The sequence below is a fragment of the Mesoplodon densirostris genome, chromosome 3 (assembly GCF_025265405.1).
Source record: "Mesoplodon densirostris isolate mMesDen1 chromosome 3, mMesDen1 primary haplotype, whole genome shotgun sequence".
Lineage (NCBI taxonomy): Eukaryota > Metazoa > Chordata > Mammalia > Artiodactyla > Ziphiidae > Mesoplodon > Mesoplodon densirostris.
In genome coordinates this window covers 108869888-108894480 of record NC_082663.1, presented here as the reverse complement: position 1 = coordinate 108894480, position 24593 = coordinate 108869888, and the positions used below count along the sequence as shown (strand labels likewise).

Here is a 24593-nt window from a genome sequence, read left to right as displayed (position 1 = left end):
GTTAGATTTTTAATTATGAAATGCTGAGAGACAACTAGGGCTTCACGGAAATCTCATGAAATCAGGGCCACAAAGGAAGAACCCAAAGTCGGGTGAGCACAGAGGATACTCTACGGATCCAGAGGGCATGTGGCCAGCCAGTGGATGCACCAATTGCTAGCGTTTAACCATTAATCAGAAGTTTAAGACAGGAACCAGGGATATGCCCCCAAATCCATTTACCCACCATGCGCGTGCCCCCCAAACACACTTCTGGGGATCTAACTCTTCTCTGGCTGCGAACTCATGCAGAGTCCTGGCAGGGCTCACCCCGAAGCACACCCCCTGTACGGACTCCCCAGGACCGCGGCGCCTGCAAGCTGCCAAGGCTCCCCGCGGCTACGTGAGCTCGGTCTTGGAGGTGGAGGGCGCATTTCAATCCGGAAACGCCCAGCCCCTCTGCGGGTTCCGCAGACTGACGCCGCTCCCGATGGGGAGGTGGGGGTAGGAGGGCGATGGGGAGGGCCCGGCCTCCTCGGATGGAGGTTGCAGCCAACTCCCGAGGGAGTCTCTAGTCCTGCTTGACTGAGAATCCCCCAACCCCGGGTCTGGGTCTGGGTCCCTGCAGGAGGACCCGTTCTCATCCTCAACCTTGTGGCCTCTGCCTGGTGGGGAAGTTCAGCTGCGGGTCTAGCCAAGCCAGGCACGTTTAGAGACCCTCGTCCCTGGTCCGTGGCCCAGCGAGGGCGGAGGGGGAGGGGAAGGGGCTGCAGCCTCCTTTCCCAAATCCGGTCCCTAACTGCCCCCTCCCCCGTCGTCTGCTCGCTTTGTACAGGCAGTCAAAACAGAGCTAGCGGCCAATTGAGGGGGACGGGTAGCAAAGTCGACTAGCGCCTCGCCCCCTCCTCCAGGCCCCCCCGCCCTCCCTCCTCTTTCCCACTTCTCTCCTCGCCCTAACCTCGCCCCCATCCCCCGCTCATTTCCTCTCGTACCCAAGCTCGCCAATCCCTCTTTCCAAGCCCCTTTTCCAAACCCTGGCCTTCCTCTCCGGATCGCCCCCCTTCTCCCCAATCTGAGTCCTTTCCCCTCCCTTCACCCTACCCCTTTCCTTCCTCTTCCCCTCCCCCAGCCCCTGGCTCCCCTTGTTCCTCCCCACCCCATCGCCCCCTTACTCTGTCTCCGCCCACTCTGCGCCGGCCCCTCGGTCAGGGCTGCGCCCCACGTGTGGACGGCTGTGCTCCAGCCCCCACTGACAGCCGCCGCCCGCCGGCCCGCCCAGCGCCCCGCCGGGCCTCAAAACCCCCGCGCCTAGCCCTCGCCCGCCGCATCTTCCCCGGCGTCCAGCCTCCCGCCCTCCCTCTCACCGGCGGCTCGCCCCGGTCCCGCGCACCTCCGCCCTGCTCTTCGGCCGCCGCCGGCGCGTCGCTGCCAAGTGGAACTCCGGGCGAGCCGGGAGAAGACCCTCCTTTTCTTTGGGGGGCGACTTTTGTTTGCTTTCCGGCTTCTTTCTGGTGACTTTTTCAGCTTTCCAAGATCTGTGCCCGGAGCGCACGGGAATCCGCTGAGTCGCTGCGTGCAGGCCCTTTTTTTCTTTTGAGGTCCGCTTTCTTTGTAACTTTACGCCGCGGCTGCTCGGGTTACTTTTGTAATTTCCCGCCCCCGCCTGCTGGCGGTCCTGGAGTCGCTCGGGGCAGCGGCCCGGGGGATGCAACGTGGACCGCGCGGGGCTGCCGGCCGCTCAGCCGCCGCGCCTCGCCGCCCGCTTCTCTAGAGCTCGCGCCTCGCCGGCAGTCAGCGGGCCGGCGCTCGGTCCGGGACTCCCACTAGAGCAGGGAGCCTGAGCTCAAGGGAGTCTCGGAGCCGACGAAAGCCTTGTTAGACCTGACTTTTTTCGGGCCGCGTAGATTTTGTCTTCGAGAGCTTCCTCTCAGCGGACCACGGTCCGCGCGCTCTCAGCGCGCGCGATGGGGAGACGGCGGCGGCTGTGTCTCCAGCCCTACTTCGTGTGGCTGGGCTGCGTGGCGCTCTGGGCGCAGGGCACGGCCGGCCAGCCCCAGCCCCCGCCGCCCAAGCCGCCCCGGCCCCAGTCGCCGCCGCAACAGGTCAGGCCCGCAGCGGCGGGCTCTGAAGGCGGGTTCGCAGTGCCCGAGTACCGGGAGGAGGGCGTCGCGGCGGCCAGCCGCGTCCGCAGGCGAGGACAGCAGGACGTGCTCCGAGGGTAGGTGGGCAGGCGGCATGGGGGGAAACCTCGGCTTGGCAGCTTTCCATCCCACCCCCTCCCAAAACCCAGTTCTGGCGGCTAGAGCCGGGGCCCCTTCCACCAGTAGACCCCAAAGACTCCCAGAAGCGCCTCCCCCTTTTCCTCCGCAGTTCGGCCGGCAAAAAAAACCACAAACCCCCCCCCCCCAAAAAAACCCAAAAAAAACAACTCCCTCGGGGGGTTGGGCAGCGGGTGGGTCGGAGGCCCCCGGGTGCGGATCGCGGAGCGCCTGCAGAGCCCACCGTGCGGGAACAAGTTCCTGAAGGAAGGCGCGCTTGAGGTCGCCCCGCGCCGCGCTGGGGCTGGTCAAGCCTGCCTGCTCCCCACCGTCGGGGGCGCAACTCCCGAGCCTTTTGTTTGAGGACGTGTGCGGGGCTTACAGCTCACTCTAATCATCAAGCCGAGCGCTCCACCTTCCGACTCGCCATCCTTGACATGTCGGGGCCAAAGTAACAGTTGATCAAGGAGGGATGGATTTGGGGACGAGGGCAAGGATTTTTGAAACGGAGTGCTCCCTTTGTTCTCTGCATCCGGAGTCTAGAATAGTAGCAAATTATATGTTTCCCTGTTTCTTTTCGCTCTTTAAAAAGGTAGCAACGGAGGGCGGATGAAAGGCAATGTTTAGACATTTCTGACCCTCCTCATTCCAGTGTCTAGTTCGTTTACTTCCACGTCTGAGCCCCAAGCCCCAGGAATTTGACGTGTAGTTTTGGTCTGTTGGTTGTCCCATAAATGTTACGAAAACTGCTAATGTATTACCTCACCCCTCTCTAAGTGTGCGTTACTTCACTTGTCTATCGCAGGCCCAACGTATGCGGATCCAGGTTCCACTCCTACTGCTGCCCGGGATGGAAGACGCTCCCTGGAGGAAACCAATGCATTGTCCGTGAGTGCTAGGCTGGGATCGCAGTTTGGGGCAGCACGCTCGGCCCCATCTCAGGGCCGACCTCTTGCATTCAGTCGTTTGGACACACATTTGCGTTTAGAATCCGGTGGCCACATAGCAGTAATAATTAGGACGCGCGGCCCCATTTGAATGGTGGGGAAGTAGCAGCCAGTTTGCCTCGGTTTAGACTTCACTTGTAGACTCTGTTGAAGGGCAATAATAATAAAGGTTTCAAAGATACTTGGAAGTTTTATCTTTCTATGTCTATTAATACAAACTGAAGGGGGAGTACAGCAATTCCCCAGATAACCCACACCACTTTTTCCTGAAGGAGAGCAGATAAGACCACAATGTGATTATGTAAATTATCTGCCTTTTGACTCTGCAGGAGGTTTAGGCCTTCTGAATATCAAGCTTTCTTAGGCCTCTGTACAAAACCGCTTTATTATCTCTGGTTTCATCTCAACAGTCACCTAACATAGATATGAAAGGAGCACTCTCAGAGATTTAGAGTTGATCCAGGTTAACAAAAATTTTAAAAGAGAGAACTCTTCCAAATGGCTTGACTTTTTTTTTTTTTAATTTTTGGAAGACATTTAGGAAATTTAGGATTTCCAGATCCCAGATCTCATAGTGTACAGTAGATTTCCAAAGTGTGAGTCTTAGAACTTCAAAAGTTTTGCATATCTGACCTTAAAAGTTTTGATTATTTTATTCAGTTTCCAAAGTGTATACCCAGCTCTCCAAGTTTTAATTGGAGAAGTCATTAGTTACCATTATCAGCCTCACAGTGGTGGACTATGGGATGTCTTACTTCACATGCCTGTGAATTTGTAAGTTGAAGTGTGACTGGCCTTTTCTTGTGTATTTATATAGCACAGCCACATTTGCCTTGTTGGGAGGACAGCCAGGTGTCATAGCACATTTATTTAGAGACAGTCTTGACTTTAGATTGACCTCGATATTCTCCAGGGAAAAGATAATTATGCCACATGAAGAGAGAAAAAGGGCAAGCCACACTAGCCAAGGGATAATAAGGATGTAGTGGCATCTCTGACTCTATATTTACTGGTTTTGTGGGTTTGAGATAGACACTTGATGTTATTTCTGTGCAGTTTTTAAAAAGGCATGATATCTCAAGTGTTGTGAATACTAGCTTCTTATTATTTCTACCCTAAAAACCCCACAATATCCAGTAATGAGGCAAAAACAGGAAGCAACAACTGTGTTCTTTAGGGTGATTCATAAATATTTTAAATAAACCTTTACTTTTATTAAAAAGAATGGAAGGGTATTGGGTTCTTTTACCTCCAGCACATAAGTCATATACATGAGGCATTTGTAGGGGTGCATTTACTTTTTCAGACCAGTAGGGTGTTACTGTGCCTGCTTTAAACTTACATGGTTCCTAGAATCCTGAAACAGCTAAGTCACTCACCACACACCTGCCATACTAGCGGAGAGTGACTTAGGCACTGCGGAAAGTCTGACTCACTAAATGTAATGAATGTGACTGCCATTATTGAGTTGGAGAGTAACCGAGGAGAAGGGATTGGTTTATGGTACGTGTTGAAAATCTGTAAAGTCAGATTTTATTGGATCAGTGTGGAATGGGAATTCCAGAGAACAGAGCCTTCCAGAATATTTGCAGTAGGAAAAAAAAAAAGTATATGTATATATATGGCCCTCTGAGTGTCAGCTTTAAATATATTTTTGGTCTTTGAGTAACAGTGTGCTCTTTACATGTTTAGAAAATCAGCTTTGGAAATCTCAAAGTAACAGTGAATATTGTAGCCCACATTTCTGATACTCCAAGTATTTGGGTGCTTATGAAATACACTGGAATGTACATGTATCATAAATCTATAAAAAGCATAAACTTTGAAATGATCTTTATATCTCCAAGAAACATTTACAGTACTTGTGTCAAGAGATATCTACAAAAATATTTATTAGTACATTTAAAAGGTAATTCAAACACCCAAGACTATAAAATAGTGCACAAAAGAGAGGGAGACTGTAATGCATTTATATTCTCTTGCATGGGTCTCATCTAAATTTTACCTTAATATTTTGCATTAAATTCACTAGTTCAATTAGTTTGACATTTAAAACTGTAGTATATGGAGGTAATAACTAAATTGAAACCATCATAATGTCAAAATTAAGAATTTTCATTCCATGAAATTCTGCCATTTGCAGCAATGTGGATGGACCTAGAGAAAATTATGCTTAGTGAAATAAGTCAGACAGAGAAAGAAAAAAAAATGTATGATATCACTTATATGTGGAATCTAAAAAATAATACAAATGAATGTATGTGCAAAACAGAAACAGACTCATAGATACAGAAAACTAGTGGTTACAAAAGGGAGAAGTGGGGAAGGGACAAATTAGGGGTGTGGGATTAACAGATACAAACTACTATGTGTAAAATAGATAAGCAACAAGGATATATTGTATAGCACAGGGAATTTTAACCATTATATTGTAATAACATAATGGAGTATAATCTGCAAAAATACTGAATCACTGTGCTATACACCTGAAACTAATATTGTAAATCAACTAGACGTCAATAAAAAAAGAATTTTCATTCCATGACTTTCTTATGATAAAAATTATTTATTATATTTATTGAATTTCCATCATTTAGCAAAAGAAAAGCTCTGAGGAAACTTACAAAAAGAGAATAAGTGAAATACAAATAGAAAAGGAGGACCAAAGATTAATTTCCTTATACATTTATACATCAACATTTTTTCTTTACAGAAAGATATTAAAATGATCAAGTCCTAGAATTTTAATCTGGTTGGCCTTAATCAGGCTTCATGAGAAGATATTAAAATAAAAATATATTTCTCAAACTACTGGAAACTTAATGCATTTTGATTTGAATCTGCGTCTTGTTGTTATTGTTCTTAATTGTGGCCTGCAAAAATCACTGAAGTACTTCCAAACTTCCAAATATTTGTTTCCAAAATTGACTTTCTCACTTCCCATTTGTTTTTTTAAAATCTTGTTAGAACATGAAGCAATGGAAAAGTTTGCTTATTAATTTTTTTGTTGTGAGATTATACTATGAAGAGCATTTTGATCAGTGGAATAACAGTGGGAAGGGGTTGGCCCAGAATCATAGCATTTGAGACCCGAAGAGACATCAGAACATTCCAGTATAATCCTTTTGTTTTATTTTACCAATGAGAAAACTAAACCCAGAGAAGCTGTGGGTTTTTTTCCGAGCTTGCAGTGGGTCAATGGCAGAGCAGGAACTCAACCTCAGACCTCTTGCATACCATTCATTTACTCTCCACTGTGCCATGCATCTTCTCCCAGTGTCACTGAAATCCCAACACCCAGGTCCTCTCTCCTTTCCCCTCTGGTATTTCTGGGCCTCATCGTTTTTGTAATTGTGGGAGGGACAGATATTTAGATGAGATGTACAATAGTTTGAGATGAGTATGAAGAGAAAGAGCCTAAGCATTCTTGCTTCTCATGGGTTCACGGATATACAGGGTACACCTGTGGCCATGACAGGGATCCGTCTGAGGATGAGTAGTCTCCGGCCCATCAGACCTTCTTTGGGTTTAGGACCTGGGAAGGGGCACTTTGTATATAATGTAAGCCTAGACTAAATGTCTGCCTACTGAGGGTAAGGGGGCTTTGAGATAAAACAATGTTTTAGTAAACATTTGTCATTGGAAAGTTATTGGTGATCAGAAAATCTAGCACATTTTAAGAATTAATAGTCAACTCCATGGCAGAAGCCATATTCTTGCCTAAAATTGTTTTTTATCTTCACACTGTAACTTATGACATTTTCGTTTATAGGGAGTGGTAATAGAGATGATGGCCATATTACGTGGGTGTCAAAAGGCAATCCGGAGAAGAACAACATTTATTGAGTTCATTTCTATAGAACACACCCTTTACATTACATATTGAGGGGCTCAGATCTCTTTGAAAGTTGTGAGACCCCCTCCCTAGCGAAAGATACATACACACATTTACGTACATATTTACAGCTACTTTCAGGGCATTCCCAGACTCTCCTCTTCCTGTCTTCATGCATCCACTCATGGAACATTAAAGCATTTGCCTGTGTGCACACAGAGAATTCACTTGTGGATATAGAGATAAATCTCTCAGCTCCTAAATGAACTGACTCTAAATATGGGAGAGACTTCCCATTTGAAGGCACTGGGCTACCGATTTTGAGGATCTGTGGTATGTGCTGTGTCAGTGAGCCTAACATTCTTTGCTCTGATGACCCTCATACCTTGGAGGTCATAGCTGCAGGAGGCTTTGACTCTCCCTCCATCAAAATGTCGCAGCAGCTTTTCTGAGCAGCAGGAATAGGCTAGGTTGTGGAGGTAAAATGGGAGAAGAAAGGCTGGAGGAAGGAGAGAGAGAATTATTAAGGGGAACAAAGATTGATGATGGGGCAGGTCAGATACCAGCTGGGAAGGAATGTGCATGGAACCCCTGGGGCTTGGCCAAGTAGTTAGAGCGTGGAGTCTCCAGCTCAGCCAATTTCACATTCTCTGTCTCCTGTGAAGGTCCTTTACAGAGTTGGCTGTGTTTTCTGAAGGTATGCAGGACCTCTAGGTTTCCTCAACCCTCCCAGCTTCCTAGGACCAAGACTGTCTTCTCACGGTGAATTCTGAGTATAAACTCTTTCCCTTGAATGGAAAAGATGACCTGTATTGATAAGAGTTGAATGATTAGGATTATGGAACTTGAAGTAGCTTCATTTGTGTGAACATTATCATAGGGATACTTAAGAGACTTATTCGCTTGTCTACAATGGGTAATTTTGTTGTATATCTGAAATTAGGCATTATATATCACGTATTTAAAAACATTTTTAACATCTTTATTAGAGTATAATAGCTTTACAATGTTGTGTTAGTTTCTGCTGTATAACAAAGTGAATCAGCTATACGTATACATATATACCCATATCCCCTCCCTCTTGCATCTCCGTCCCACCCTCCCTATCCCACCCCTCTAGGTGGTCACAAAGCACCCAGCTGATCTCCCTGTACTATGTGGCTGCTTCCCACTAGCTATCTATTTTACATTTGGTAGTGTATATATGTCCATGCCACTCTCTCACTTCGTCCCAGCTTACCCTTCCCCCTCCTCGTGTCCTCAAGTTCATTCTCTACATCTGCATCTTTACTCCTGTCCTGCCTCTAGGTTCGTTAGAACCTTTTTTTTTTTTTAGATTCCATATACATATATGTTAGCATATGGTATTTGTTTGTCTCTTTCTGACTTACCTCATTCTGTATGACAGGCTCTAGGTCCGTCCACCTCATTACAACTAACTCAATTTCGTTTCTTTTTTTGGCTGAGTAATATTCCATTGTATATAATATATCATATATTTTATATCTTAGTTTTTCAGGTTTATTGTTTTTAACTATAGTTTTCTTATTTTGTAAACTATGGTTTATTACCTAATTGTTCGTTCGCTTCCCTGTTTTGCTTTCTACAGCAATTTGTAGAAATAGTTGTGGAGATGGATTTTGTTCCCGTCCTAACATGTGTACTTGTTCCAGCGGCCAAATATCACCAACCTGTGGATCAAAATCAAGTACGTTTTTAATATGTGACCTTATTTACTGCATTATCCGTAAGCTTTTGAGTCAATACTGAATGTCCTTTTCAATGAGGATATAGCCCCATGATAATTTTCCTCACTAACTAGGTCAGTACTAATCTTTGGAGTAAAAATCTTTGGTGGCTTAGTTGTTGCCACCAACAACTAAGGGGTAATGGGGGAGTGATTTTCATTAAGAAAAATAATTTCATACTGGTCCAGAAGCTATGTGTCTATTCAGTAAAAGAGCCTGGATTTAGTGGAGAAGTAATTCTTTGCGAGTAATAGCTATAATTTACTGGGTTTTTACCGTGTTGCAGGTACTGTTTTAAGTGTTTAACTATATCATTTTATTTAATTCTCACATGAATATTATGAGATACTATTATTACCCGATTGACAGAGAAGGAGAATGAGGCATATAAGTTTAACTAGCCCAAAGTAACATGGATTTGAAGCCAGGGATTCTGATGCCTAAGCCTGTAGTCTCAAACCCTCAGCTCTGTTTTTTGCCTTTGCTTAATTCCTGTGGCTCATATCCTGTTTTGTGGGTTAACTAAAGGGAAAAGATAAGAGGATTGAGATGACAACAAATATTTATTGTGTACTGACCAGATGTTTTACATATATTAGCTATTTTGCTTTACACATACTGACTCCCAACAGCTCTGTAAGATCACAATAACAGTGGGCTAAGATTGTGTTTTTCATGACCTAAGTAGAAGTTTTTGGGTCTTTAAGGTCCAAAATTAATCTTTTAGGCCAGTGTTTAAGGTAATATTTTATAGCAAGTTGGAAGCAGATATTATTTATTTAATTGCTCAATAATTAAATCTTTGTCTGCCTCAAACTAGTGTGAAGTTGGTATATTTTTAACACTTCTCTCTACAAATTTTCCCTAAGAAAAGGTAATAGATAATCTATCTGATTGAGGAATATAAGATTCAAGATTCATATAACAAATGTCATTGTCTGATGATGAAACTTCTGATTAATGCTCTAGTTTCGTTTTCTGTGAAAATAATCTGTCATTTTCCAGACCTTTGAAAACCTGTTATTTAGAATTCATCAAGACTTTCTACCCTGATTAGCAAATTTCTTCCACTACTTTCCTGAACCTCCCTTGTCTGACTGCCTGGACGATACCATTCCCCATATCTTCATTATCCTGTTCTCTTAGTTTTCTCAACTACATCCTCAGCAAAAAACCCAAATCTGGAGAAATTTTTTTACAGTTCAGTTTCTTAATTCCTCTACCTGGGCAGCTGAACAATCACTGGCTGACCCTCAGTTTATGGTATGTAATTTAATAGGGGATCCCTGAATTCATTTGGCCTTGAGTAATACTGGCTGCCTTTCCATCAGTAACTTTTCTCTCCTTTCCAGTCCTCATGATGCTCCAGCTCCACAAAGCATTTAGCACCATGAATCAGTATCTTCTTGAAATGCTTTCTTTTCCCTTCACTTGTAAAATATTAATGGCTCACAATACTCCTTTTCTTGATATTATTTCTTAGTCTCCTTTCTGTATCTTCTCTATTAGCCTTACAGTCACAGTTAGGTATTCCCAAGAGTTCTGTCTACCCTGGGTGAACTTGTTTACGTATATGTCTTCAGTTACTACCAATGTGTGGAGATAATACACAGCCTCCTTGGTCATGGAAGGGTTGCATTATATCCCAAATCCAACAGGGAATCATTGAAAGGGTTTCAATAAGAAAATGAAGCAATGCCATTTATATTATTAAAAGATTACTGTAGCTGCTCTGCAGAGAAAGAATTTGAAGAGGGTAAGAGTAGAAGCTAGGGAACCTATCAGGAGGTTACTGCAACAGTCCAGGTGAGAGATGATACTGAACCACACAGTATCAATGGCGACAGAAAGGAGAAGATGGATTTGAGATATATTTTCCAGTGGAACCTGCAGACCTTGTTAAAACACTTGACGTGAGAGAAAGAGAAGCAGTTGCTTAAGCACTGGGTGATGGCAGTGCCAGGCCTCAGCCACCGCATTCTGAATGGATACATGAGTGCTTCCTGCATCCTAGAACTTACACTTCTAGTCACCTTATATTTCCTTCTTTTAACGTTGAAAGTGTAATAGATTTTAAATATATACTAAATAACATATGTTGTAACAGATATGCTCGTGTGCATACTTACTACAAATAAATAAAGGTATGCTTGGGTCATAACATTTACTTCCGTAGAATACATTTGTCATTAATTGGGTATTTAGTATAGTTTTATAACTCTCACAGATACTATAATTCTAGTGATCGATAATTTTATGTTTTTTGTTGTTCTTTGCAGTTCAGCAGTGCAGCGTTAGGTGCATGAACGGTGGGACCTGTGCAGATGACCATTGCCAGTGCCAGAAAGGATATATTGGAACTTATTGTGGACAACGTAAGCAACATTGGGATAGACTCGATTTATTAGAAATAATTTGATTGAGTGGGCATTTGATACTGAGTCATAACTTAAGGTCTTGTAAAGGATCTTAAATTCCTTTAAACATATTTTGATGTAGAAAAGACATACCTTATAGCTGAATACCTAATTTTTTCCAGTTCTTTAAAAATTTTTGTTTTAGAGTATTGATGTTGTTGAATATTACTAGTGCTTTATCAAATTTGACGTATATCACAGGTAAATATTTACTTGATTTTCTTTTATCTAGTTCCATAAAGCATGGATACCTTTCTGAAAAAAATGGTAACGTTCGCTGTGATCTCTCTCTCTTTTTAGGATATCCCAAACTTAACCCTAGCAGAGCCAATCTTATAAATTGTCCTTTTCTCAAATATATTTTATTATTTAATACCACAGTACAGGGCTGTGAAGTGATTTTTTAAAAATCATGTCATTGTGAAAGAGGGAACTTTAATCCAGCAAAGCTCTTTACTCACTGGAGAATATCCTATTATAATCAAAAACAACCTTTTAACAAGAATGTAGGGATGATACCTCTTATATTTTGACTTATCACTGGGGAATACTTTAGGTTAGTGTTTCCCAAACTGTGGGACTCTTACAGGAATCCCCATATTTTTAAGTATGGATGAGTAGAAGGACATGATATTAACGAAAGTTGAATCATAAATAGTAAGAAAGTCCCTTTTCACTCCGTTTGCATTTCATCAGGTGCAGAGTCTAGGTTTGCTGCTAATCATCAAGGCCTCCCTAAGAATTGTTCATTAACCATTTTAACATAGCAAGACCACATCTTAGATGTGCAAGAATATCTAGCTTGTTTTAAACTAAACTTATTCTGTTTTTGTTGCAGTCTAAAAAACTTCTAAAATTATTATAAAATATATATATAATATAAAATTTACCATTTTAACTATTAAGTATATGTTCAGTGGCATTAAGTACATTCACATTGTTGTGCAACTGTCGCCAACATCCATCCACAGAACATTTTTTGTGTTGTAAGACTGAAACTCTGTACCCATTAAATGCCATCTCCCCATTTCCCCTCACCCCACCTCCTGGCAAGCACCATTCTACTTTCTGTCTCCATGAATTTGACAGCTCTAGGTACCACATATAAGCGGAATCATATAGTATTCGTCCTTTTGTGGCTGGCTTCTTTCACTTAGCATAATGCGTTCGTGGTTCATTTATGTTGTAGCTTGTGTCAGAATTTTCTTCCTTTTTAAGGCTGAATAATATTCCATTTTGTGTATATATCATATTTTGCTTTTATCTATTTGTCCATTGATGGACACTTGAGATACTTCCACCTTTGGTTACGAATAACACTGTGGTGAACCTGGGTGTATAAACATCCATTCAAGTCCCTGCTTCAGGTCTTTTGGATATATACCCACAACTGGAATCGAGGGATCATATGGTAGTTCTGTTTTACATTTTTGAAGACCTGCCCTTCATACTGTTTTCAATAGTGGCTACACCATTTTATATTTTACTACAGGTGGGAACCAGCAGTGCACAAGGGTTCCAATTTCTCCACATCCTCACCAACAATTGTTTTTTCTGTTTTCTTGGTGGTAGCAATCTTAATGGATACAAAGTGGTATCTCCTTGTGGCTTTTGATGTTATTTTTGAGGTTGCCTTCAGGTTTGGGTAATTTTAGCTTTCTGTTTATAAGTGCTATAAAGTTTTCTTTTAAAATAATTTAAAATAAACAGGTGAATTGATTTAAAGAAAAATATTCTCTTAAGGTCAGGAGTCGACAAACATTTTCTGTAAAGGCCAGATAGTAAATATTTTACACTTTGTGATCCGTGTCACTATTCAACTCTGCCATTGTAGTGCAAAAGCAACCATATGCAAATAAAAAAGCTTGACTGTGTTTCAGCAAAACTTTCTGGACACTGAAATTTGAATTTCATATAATTTCCATGTGTCACAAAAATATTATTCTTCTTTTGATTTTTCAACCACATAAAATTGTAAAAACCCTTCTTAACTCATGGACAGCACAAAAACTGGCAGTGAGCCAGATCTGTCCTGTGGCCCATAGTTTGCAGACCCCTTGTGTAGGTGGTTCTCAGGTATGGGAAAAGCTGTTGAGCTAGCCTGAGATTGAGCCTGGGAAATGGAATCTTAAGGAATCTGAGAGAACACCGTGCTCTGAGGCCAGTTTTTTGCAAGAATAGGAGATGCCAATGTAATAACTTTTTTTAGGCTAGGGTTGACCAAGTGAGAGCAGGAAACAGCTGGACAACAGTGGATCAGAGATTGTAACAAAATTCCTTTTTTCATAAAAGATTTTTTTTCTGTATTTTTTCATACATTCAAGCATTTTCCAAATTTTATACAATGGACTCCAGATTATAACTATTTAAAAAAGTCTACTATGAACACCATATTTATTTATTTATTTATTTATTTATTTATTTTTATTGGAGTACAGTTGCTTTATAATGTTGTGTTAGCCTCCACTGCACACCAAAATGAATCAGCCATACACAGACAGATATCCCCTCCCTTTTGGAATTCCCTCCCATTTAGGTTACCACAGTGCATTAGGTAGAGTTCCCTGTGCTATACAGCATAATTTGTCTATTTTATTTATAACAAAGCAGATTTATACCTTTTTTTACACCTACAAAAACATTAGGAGATCTGATTGTATCCCTATTTTATAGAATTCAATAGCCAGAGAAGAGACACTGTTAGGCTTCTTGAAACTCAACCTTTTACTTCTTAGGGAGAAAAATTGTAATTCCTTTAGAATTGCAGGGGAAGAGCTTTGCCTCAACTGGTCTTTCAGAGTATTTCGTCAAACCTATCCTAAAACTAGCCACTTTTGCCTGAATTCAGCTGCTGTACCTGTCTGGGATATGTGTGTGTATGTATGTATGTATTTTCCTGAAAGTTCTACAGAAAGAGCTCTTGTAGGTATGTCTCTTCCCTGCTCTTCACACAGAAATGGGAAATGAGGTGACGGAAAGTAGTTTCCCCATCCTGTAGGAGGTGCTTTTATGTTCTTCTGCCCCTGTGGCAAGCCATATTGATGTCACCACACTTTTCAGGAGGGGAAAGCAAAAAAGCACTGGGCCAGAAGACCATCATACATCTGAAAATTTGTGCTCTAGATATCTCATGGGACGGAACTATCCTTGCCTAACCTTTACTCACGGGTAATAGAACATTTGGTTCAAGAAAGTTATATAATTTAAAAAATTCATTAGTCCCAGCAAATAAGAAGGTGATGGTATGATAACTAGTACATGTCAGCTCAAGAAATGGTTTAAGGAAGATGCTTTCTAAGTTGTCTTATATAGAGAGAGTATTACTGGGAGTAAAGAGGAGGGTGTAACAGTGTCAGCTTGTGAACCCAGAAAAGTCCTGGAAATGTTCTTTAAAATGAAGATTATAGGGCTTCCCTGGTGGCGCAGTGGTTGAGAGTCCGCTTGCTGATGCAGGGGACACGGGTTCGTGACCCGGTCCGGGAAGATCCCACATGCCGTGGAGCGGCTGGGCCCGTGAGCCATGGCTGCTGAGCCTGCGCGTCCAGAGCCTGTGCTCCACAACGGGAGAGGCCACAACAGTGAGAGGCCCGCGTACCGCAAAAAACAAACAAACAAACAAAAAATGAGGATTATAAAAACCTTAAAATTGCTTAGCTGTTTTCCCAGAAATGTAGAAAATGTTCTTTAGAAAGTACTCTTTCATTTCCTTCAGCAATATTTATTGAATAACTACTGTATGCCCCACATTGTCCAAGGTGCTGGGAGTACACCAGTGATGAGCAAGATGATGCCCAACTTCTTAGAGCTTATCTTCTGGTAGGGAAGACAGGTAACAAGTAGGTGAAAAGTGAAATGCCTAATACAAATTTAGGGAATGAGAAGTTCTAGAACAATAAATGAGAGTAAGGGGGAGAGAGTCTGGGTCAGAATAAGCAGTTCTCTGCTATTTTTTAACTGGGGAATCTCTGAGAAGGTGACTTTGAACACAGACCTGAGTCTGTGCTTTTAGGTCTATGGGAAAAGTGTTCTAGAAAGAGGGAAAAGCAAATACGAAGGACCTGTGGTGGGAACATACATTTTTGAAACAAGAGGAAGACTTATGTGGCTGAAGTGAGGGAAAGAAATAATGGCAGGGGATGAGTTCAGAGACAAAGGTGTAGGGCCTCATAAACCAAGGAAAGAAATTTGGACTATCCCCCAAATATTATGGGAACCCATTGGTGCAGTTTGAGCAGTGGAGTGATACAATCCGATTAACATTAAAAAAAAAAATCACTCTGGCTGCTGTGTTGAAACTGGATTGTAGAAATGGCAAGAGAGAAAATGAAGGGGCCAGTTAGGAGGCTAGTGCAGTGGTGCTGGTAAATGATGCTCTAGTAACTGAGGATGTGATAAGTGTTTGGATTAAGCTTGCATTGGAGGTAGAATCTATGGAAGGAAGTGTGTACTGATGGAATGGGTGTGGTGAATGAGACTGAAAGAAAAAGCAAAGATCCATAATGACAACGAGAAGGTTTGGGTTGAGCTCTGGGCTGAATGGTGATGCCATTTCCTGATATTCCAAAGACTGAGTGGGGAGTGGGTTGGACTGGGGTTAGGTGGGGCTAAGAGCATGAGATATCAAGAGTTCTCTTTTGGATTTGATAGTTAAAGAAGTTTGTTAGACTTCCAAGTGAAAAGATCTATGAACTCAGCTCTTAGGAGAGAGCTCAGAGATAGAGATATGACTTCGGGAGCATATAGATTGAATTTTTATATGGTTAATCTTTTAATTGTAGGCCTAGACAAAGATCACTAGGAAGTTGGTGCAGGTAGAGAAGAGAGGTGGGCTGAAGCCAGAGCCTTGATTGCTGCCCAACATTTTGAGGTGGAGAAGAGAAAGGAGAAGCCAGCAAAGAGTGAGAAAGAGTAGACAGTGAGACAGGAGGAAAACTGGGAGAGCAGGGTAACCTGGAAGACAAAGGAAAAAGGTAGTGCCAGTAGTAGAGATTTATATTATTTCATGTAGAAAAATAGGCTTTTGTTTCTTTCCTCTTTGTAACATTTTAACCTGGTTTAGCATCTTTTTTTTGGAGTATAATTGCTTAACAAAGGTGTGTTAGTTTCTGCTTTATAACAAAATGAATCAGTTATACATATACATATGTTCCCATATCCCCTCCCTCTTGCGTCTCCCTCCCACCCTCCCTATCCCACACCTCTAGGCAGTCACAAAGCACCGAGCTGATCTCCCTGTGCTATGCGGCTGCTTCCCACTAGCTATCTACCTTACGTTTGGTACTGTATATATGTCCATGCCTCTCTTTCTCTTTGTCACAGCTTACCCTCCCCCCTCCCCATATCCTCAAGTCCATTCTCTAGTAGGTCTGTGTCTTTATTCCTGTCTTACCCCTAGGTTCTTCATGACACTTTTTTTTCTTAAATTCCATATATATGTGTTAGCATACAGTATTTGTCTTTCTCTTTCTGACTTACTTCACTCTGTATGACAGACTCTAGGTCTATACACCTCATTAAAAATAGCTCAATTTTGTTTCTTTTTATGGCTAATATTCCATTGTATATATGTGCCACACCTTCTTTATCCATTCATCCGATGATGGACTCTTAGGTTGTTTCCATCTCCGGGCTATTGTAAATCGGGCTGCTATGAACATTTTGGTACATGGCTCTTTTTGAATTATGGTTTTCTCACAGTATATGCCCAGTAGTGGGATTGCTGGGTCATATGGTAGCTCTATTTGTAGTTTCTTAAGGAACCACCACACTGTTCTCCATAGTGGCTGTACCAATTCACATTCCCACCAGCAGTGCAAGAGTGTTCCCTTTTTTCCACACCCTCTCCAGCATTTATTGTTTCTAGATTTTTTGATGAAGGCCATTCTGACTGGTGTGGGATGATATCGCATTGTAGTTTTGATTTGCATTTCTCTAATGAGTAAAGATGTTGAGCATCCTTTCATGTGTTTGTTGGCAGTCTGTATATCTTCTGTGGAGAAAAGTCTATTTAGGTCTTCTGCCCATTTTTGGATTGGGTTGTTTGTTTTTTTGTTATTGAGCTGCATGTGCTGCTTATAAATTTTTGAGATTAAGCCTTTGTCAGTTGCTTCATTTGCAAATATTTTCTCCCATTCTGAGGGTTGTCTTTTGGTCTTGTTTATGGTTTCCTTTGCTGTGTAAAAGCTTTTAAGTTTCATTAGGTCCCATGTGTTTATTTTTGTTTTTATTTCCATTTCTCTAGGAGGTGGGTCAAAAAGGATCTTGCTGTGACTTATGTCATAGAATGTTCTGCCTATGTTTTCCTCTAAGAGTTTGATAGTTTCTGGCCTTACATTTAGGTCTTTTATCCATTTTGAGCTTATTTTTATGTATGGTGTTAGAGAGTGATCTAATCTCATACTTTTACATGTCCCTGTCCAGTTTTCCCAGCACCACTTATTGAAGAGGCTGTCCTTTCTCCACTGTACATTCCTGCCTCCTTTATCAAAGATTAGGTGACCATATGTGCGTGGGTTTATCTCTGGGCTTTCTATCCTGTTCCATTGATCTATCTTTCTGTTTTTGTTCCAGTACCATACTGTCTTGATTACTGTAGCTTTGTAGTATAGTCTGAAGTCAGGGAGCCTGATTCCTCCAGCTCCATTTTTCGTTCTCAAGATTGCTTTGGCTATTCGGGGTCTTTTGTGTTTCCATGCAAATTGTGAAATTTTTTGTTCTAGCTCTGTGAAAAATGCCAGTGGTAGCTTGATAGGGATTGCATTGAATCTGTAGATTGCTTTGGGTAGTAGAGTCATTTTCACAATGTTGATTCTTCTAATCCAAGAACATGGTATATCTCTCCATCTATTTGTATCATCTTTAATTTCTTTCATCAGTGTCTTATAATTTTCTGCATACAGGTCTTTTGTCCCCTTAGGTAGGTTTATTCCTAGATATTTTATTCTTTTTGTTGCAGTGGTAAATGGGAGTGTTTTCTTGATTTCACTTTCAGATTTTTCATCATTAGTATATAAGAATGCCAGAGATTTCTGTGCATTAATTTTGCATCCTGCTACTTTACCAAATGCATTGATTAGCTCTAGTAGTTTTCTGGTGGCATCTTTAGGATTCTCTATGTATAGTATTATGTCATCTGCAAACAGTGACAGCTTTACTTCTTCTTTTCTGATTTGGATTCCTTTTATTTCCTTTTCTTCTCTGATTGCTGTGGCTAAAACTTCCAAAACTATGTTGAATAAGAGTGGTGAGAGTGGGCAACGTTGTCTTGTTCCTGATCTTAGTGGAAATGGTTTCAGTTTTTCATCATTGAGGACGATGTTGGCTGTGGGTTTGTCATATATGGCCTTTATCATTTGAGGAAAGTTCCCTCTATGCCTACTTTCTGCATGGTTTTTATTATAAATGGGTGTTGAATTGTGTCGAAAGCTTTCTCTGCATCTATTGAGATGATCATATGGTTTTTCTCCTCCAATTTGTGAATATGGTGTATCACGTTGATTGATTTGCGTATATTGAAGAATCCTTGCATTCCTGGAATAAACCCCACTTGATCATGGTGTATGATCCTTTTAATGTGATGTTGGATTCTGTTTGCTAGTATTTTGTTGAGGATTTTTGCATCTATGTTCATCAGTGATATTGGCCTGTAGTTTTCTTTCTTTGTGACATCCTTTTCTGGTTTTGGTATCAAGGTGATGGTGGCCTCGTAGAATGAGTTTGGGAGTGTTCCTCCCTCTGCTATATTTTAGAAGAGTTTGAGAAGGATAGGTGTCAGCTCTTCTCTAAATGTTGGATAGAATTCGCCTGTGAAGCCATCTGGTCCTGCCTGGGCTTTTGTTTGTTGGAAGATATTTTATCACTGTTTCAATTTCAGTGCTTGTGATTGGTCTGTTCATATTTTCTATTTCTTCCTGATTCAGTCTTGGCAGGTTGTGTATTTCTAAGAATTTGTCCATTTCTTCCAGGTTGTCCATTTTACTGGCATAGAGCTGCTTGTAGTAATCTCCCATGATCTTTTGTATTTCTGCAGTGTCTGTTTTTACTTCTCCTTTTTCATTTCTAATTCTATTGATTTGAGTCTTCTCCCTTTTTTTCTTGATGAGTCTGGCTAATGGTATATCAATTTTGTTTATCTTCTCAAAGAACCAACTTTTAGTTTTATTGATCTTTGCTATCGTTTCCTTCATTTGATTTCATTTATTTCTGATCTGATTTTTATGACTTCTTTACTTCTGCTAACTATGGGGTGTTTTTGTTCTTCCTTCTCTAATTGCTTTAGGTGCAAGGTTAGGTTGTTTATTCGAGATGTTTCCTGTTTCTTAAGGTGGGATTTTACTGCTATAAACTTCCCTCTTAGAACTGCTTTTGCTGCATCCCATAGGTTTTGGGTCGTGGTGTCTCCATTGTCATTTGTTTCTAGGTACTTTTTTATTTCCTCTTTGATTTCTTCAGTGATCACTTCGTTATTAAGTAGTGTATTGCTTTGCCTCCATGTGTTTGTATTTTTTATAGCTCTTTTCCTGTAATTGATATCTAATCTTATAGCATTGTGGTCGGAAAAGATACTTGATACAATTTCAATTTTCTTAAATTTACCAAGGCTTGATTTGTGACCCAAGATATGATCTATCCTGGAGAATGTTCCATGAGCACTTGAGAAAAATGTGTATTCTGTTGTTCTTGTATGGAATGTCCTATAAATATCAATTAAGTTCATCTTGTTTAATGTATCATTTAAAGTTTGTGTTTCCTTGTTTATTTTCATTTTGGATGATCTGTCCATTGGTGAAAGTGGGGTGTTAAAGTCCCCTACTATGAATGTGTTACTGTCAATTTCCCCTTTTATGGTTGTTAGTATTTGCCTTATGTATTGAGGTGCTACTATGTTGGGTGCATAAATATTTACAATTGTTATATGTTCTTCTTGGATCGATCCCTTGATCATTATGTAGTGTCCTTCTTTGTCTCTTGTAATAGGCTTTATTTTAAAGTCTATTTTGTCTGATATGAGAATTGCTACTCCAGCTTTCTTTTGGTTTCCATTTGCATGGAATATCTTTTTCCATCCCCTCACTTTCAGTCTGTATGTGTCTCTAGGTCTGAAGTGGGTCTCTTGTAGACAGCATATATATGGGTCTTGTTTTTGTATCCATTCAGCCAATCTGTGTCTTTTGGTGGGAGCATTTAGTCCATTTACATTTAAGGTAATTATTGATATGTATGTTGCTATTCCCATTTTCTTAATTGTTTTGGGTTCGTTATTGTAGGTCTTTTCCTTCTGTTGTGTTTCTTGCGTAGAGAAGTTCCTTTAGCATTTGTTGTAAAGCTGGTTTGGTGGTGCTGAACTCTCTCAGCTTTTGCTTGTCTGTAAAGGTTTTAATTTCTCCATCAAATCTGAATGAGATCCTTGCTGGGTAGAGTAATCTTGGTTGCAGGTTTTTCTCCATCATCACTTTAAATATGTCGTGCCAGTCCCTTCTGGCTTGCAGAGTTTATGCTGAAAGGTCAGCTGTTAACCTTATGGGGATTCCCTTGTGTGTTATTTGTCGTTTTTCCCTTGCTGCTTTTAATATGTTTTCTTTGTTTTTAATTTTTGACAGTTTGATTAACATGTGTCTTGACATATTTCTCCTTGGATTTATTCTGTATGGGACTCTCTGTGCCTCCTGGACTTGATTAACTATTTCCTTTCCCATATTAGGGAAGTTTTCAACTATAATCTCTTCAAATATTTTCTCAGTCCCTTTCTTTTTCTCTTCTTCTTCTGGAACCCCTATACTTCTAATGTTGGTGCGTTTAATGTTGTCCCATACGTCTCTGAGACTGTCCTCAGTTTTTTTCATTCTTTTTTCTTTCTTCTGCTCTGCAGTAGTTATTTCCACCATTTTATCTTCCACGTCACTTATCCGTTTTTCTGCCTCAGTTATCCTGCTATTGATCCCATCTAGAGTATTTTTAATTTCATTTATTGTGTTTCTAATCGTTACTTGATTCATCTTTAGTTCTTCTAGGTCCTTGTTAACTGTTTCTTGCATTTTGTCTATTCTATTTCCAGGATTTTGGATCATCTTTACTATCATTATCCTGAATTCTTTTTCAGGTAGACTGCCTATTTCCTCTTCATTTGTTAGGTCTGATGGGTTTGTATCTTGCTCCTTCTCCTGCTGTGTGTTTTTCTGTCTTCTCATTTTGCTTATCTTACTGTATTTGGGGTCTCCTTTTTGCAGGCTGCAGGTTCGTACTTCCCGTTGTTTTTGGTGTCTGTCCCCAGTGGCTAAGGTTGGTTCAGTGGGTTGTGTAGGCTTCCTGGTGGAGGGGATTAGTGCCTAATGGTGGCACTAATTAGGTGGATGAGGCCGGATCTTGTCTTTCTGGTAGGCTGGTCCACGTTTGGTGGTGTGTTTTGGGGTGTCTGTGGACTTTTTATGATTTTAGGCAGCCTCTCTGCTAATGGGTGGCATTGTGTTCCTGTCATGCTAGTTGTTTGGCATAGGGTGTCCAGCACTGTGGCTTGCTGGTCATTGAGTGAAGCTGGGTGCTGGTGTTGAGATGGAGATCTCTGGGAGATTTTCGCCATTTGATATTATGTGGCGCTGGGAGGTCTCTTGTGGACCAGTGTCGTGAACGTGGCTCTCCCACCTCAGAGGCACAGCACTGACTCCTGGCTCCTCAATTTGGGATGATTCGTTGTCTATTCATGTATTCCACAGATGCAGGGTACATCAAGTTGATTGTGGAGCTTTAATCTGCTGCTTCTGAGGCTGCTGGGAGAGATTTCCCTTTCTCTTCTTTGTTCTCACAGCTCCTGGGTCTCAGCTTTGGATTTGGCCCCGCCTCTGCGTGTAGGTCACCGGAGGGCGTCTGTTCTTCGCTCAGACAGGACAGGGTTAAAGGAGCAGCCGCTTCGGGGACTCTGGCTCACTCAGGCTGGTTGGCGGGGGGAAGGAAGGGCATGGAGTGCGGGGGCTAGCGTGCGGCGGCAGAGGCCAGCGTGACGTTGCACCACCCCGAGGCGCGCCGTGCGCTCTCCCGGGGAAGCCGACCCTGGATCCCGCAGGGACGGGCTGCACAGGCTCTCCGGAAGGGGGGGCGTGGACAGTGACCTGCGCTCGCACAGAGACCTCTTGGCGGCGGCAGTAGCAGCCCAGCGTCCCACACCTGCCTCTGGGGTCTGCGCTTTCAGCCGCGGATCACGCCCGCCTCTGGAACTCCTTTAAGCAGCGCTCTTAATCCCCTCTCCTCGCGCACCAGGAAACAAAGAGGGAAGAAAAAGTCTCTTGCCTCTTCAGCAGGTCCAGACTTTTTCCCGGACTCCCTCCCGTATAGCTGTGGCACATTAGCCCCTTCAGGCTGTGTTCACCCTGCCAGCCCCAGTCCTCTCCCTGCGCTCTGACTGAAGCCCGAGCCTCAGCTCCCAGCCCCGCCCGCCCCGGCGGGCGAGCAGACAAGCCTCTCGGGCTCGTGAGTGCTTGTCGGCACCAATCCTCTGTGCGGGAATCTCCGCTTTGCCCTACCCAGGTACGTGGGGAGTTTCTTGCCTTTTGGGAGGTCTGAGGTCTTTTGCCAGCATTCAATAGGTGTTCTGTAGGAGTTGTTCCATGTGTAGCTGTATTTCTGGTGTATCTGTGGGGAGGAAGGTGATCTCCGCATCTTACTCTTCCGCCATCTTTAGTGTCTGTTTTTATCCCATATGTTTGTGTAGAAGTGACTACCATAATTTCAGATTTGACTTATGTCCAAGTGTTTGTACCTATGAGTGGTACAGGAGTCTGTCTAGTAATAACAGACACTTGTCATATTACCTAGCACAGAGTAGGTGCTCAGTAAATATTTACTGAATAAAAATATTCAGACTTTGGCAGTCATGATCAGGGTTCTATATGACAGGCTGACCAGCTTGAAACAGTGTTTGCTTCTCCCTTCTCCCCAGATCATGGCAGGCAGGTAAGAAACCAGCTCATATTTCTTTCCATAGTCTTCTTCTTCCTTGCCTTTTGCTTTGTCCCACACTAGGTGTAAGCACTTTTTTTTCTTCCTGGGTGGTCAGCATTCTTTCCGTGGTGGAAATTTAGGCTTATACAAGTTTCTTTCCAACTGCAGTTGAAAGGTAAATTTGTTGCCATTATGTCTTGTTACTTTATAAAATAACTTTTATCCTAATTTATTCAAAAGAAGGAATTTACCTCTTTTTTTTCCTTTTGGTCCACTTTTATATCTACATTGCCTGCTTCTCTTCTTTGGCTATTGCTCTTCAGGGTAAACTTTGGTTGCTGTAGAACAAGTCTTATTTTTCATACAGATTCTTTGCAGTGTAAAAAAGAAGGGGAATTAAGATTGTAGAACACTTTAATGTATAGCCACTGTGAACTTTGTTTTTTACACCATTTTATTTAATCCTCAAACTCCTCTGGGGTAGGGACTATTAACTCTACTCTATAGGCAGGGAAGCTGAGAATCGGAAGGATGACGTGATTGGGATGTGCTGAGCACAGCAGAACTCCTCATCTGTTCCCTGCGTTGTTCCACCTCCCAAAAAGGTGGGAAGAATCCTGCGAGATTTTGATATATTTTGGGAATTTTTGAGAATCTGCAGTTCATCAAATACTACAGTAAATGAGGGGGAAACAAAGGCAAACTCCTTATGGTCCCTCTCCTGGAAGATCTCTCTCTCAGGTGAGAGTAGGAATAGAAGCAAATGGCTGTATTGGCTGGTCTCATCCTTCTTGTTCAGAGGAACCCTTGGTAGTTCCTTAAATTATTGAAGTCACCAAAGATTTTTTGTTTAAATGGGTTATACGTGCTGATATTTACTGTATTAAAAATTAAAATTGATAAATTAAATTTTTTTTTCATTTGAAGTAACAAAAAGCCATGTTGCATGTTAACATAATTTTTTATGAATAATAACTATGTTTTCCACACCAAAAAAAAATTCAGTGAGAAGAGAGGCATTGTTAGTCTAACCTGTGTAGGTTAGCCTGGATTTCATGTGTACTGGGCGATCTGTCTCCAGGAGATGCTCCAGGCTCATCCAGCCCTCTTCTCCTCCCTGGCATTTGGAAGCTCTGTCTTGGAAAACCCTGAGAGAAGCCCTCCCTCTGCCTCCCGAGGGATAGATCCTGAGTGACAGTCATGGATGGGTTTTCCCATTCACATTATAAGGGTTAGCATATGCATAATGAGAGAACATGTCTGGGACAGTGACTTTCATTGACATTTCTTACACCTTGATAGTATTTAAAGAAAATTCCTTTCATATTAATTAATTACATTAGGTGAGTGTTACCCATTTGCAGTATACCTTTAACAATCAAAATATTCAAATCCTTACGGTTGTTTCTGGGAAATTATACCCTACCGAGAGTTCTCTTGACAGATTTTTGTTCCTTCCACATTCCTGTCCACCTCCA

At 41.9% G+C, this 24593-nt stretch overlaps 1 protein-coding gene across 1 annotated transcript in view; it reads left to right on the top strand.

Moving 5' to 3' along the window:
* The first annotated feature begins 1261 nt into the window (after window positions 1–1261).
* Window positions 1262–24593, top strand: part of FBN2 (fibrillin 2) — a 230142-nt gene continuing 206810 nt past the window's right edge. The window contains exons 1-4 of the mRNA XM_060093309.1: window positions 1262–2197; window positions 3043–3125; window positions 8629–8727; window positions 11047–11142. Of these exons, the coding sequence (XP_059949292.1) occupies window positions 1944–2197; window positions 3043–3125; window positions 8629–8727; window positions 11047–11142 (532 nt within the window). The 5' untranslated portion in view covers window positions 1262–1943. The remainder of the gene's footprint in view (window positions 2198–3042; window positions 3126–8628; window positions 8728–11046; window positions 11143–24593) is intronic.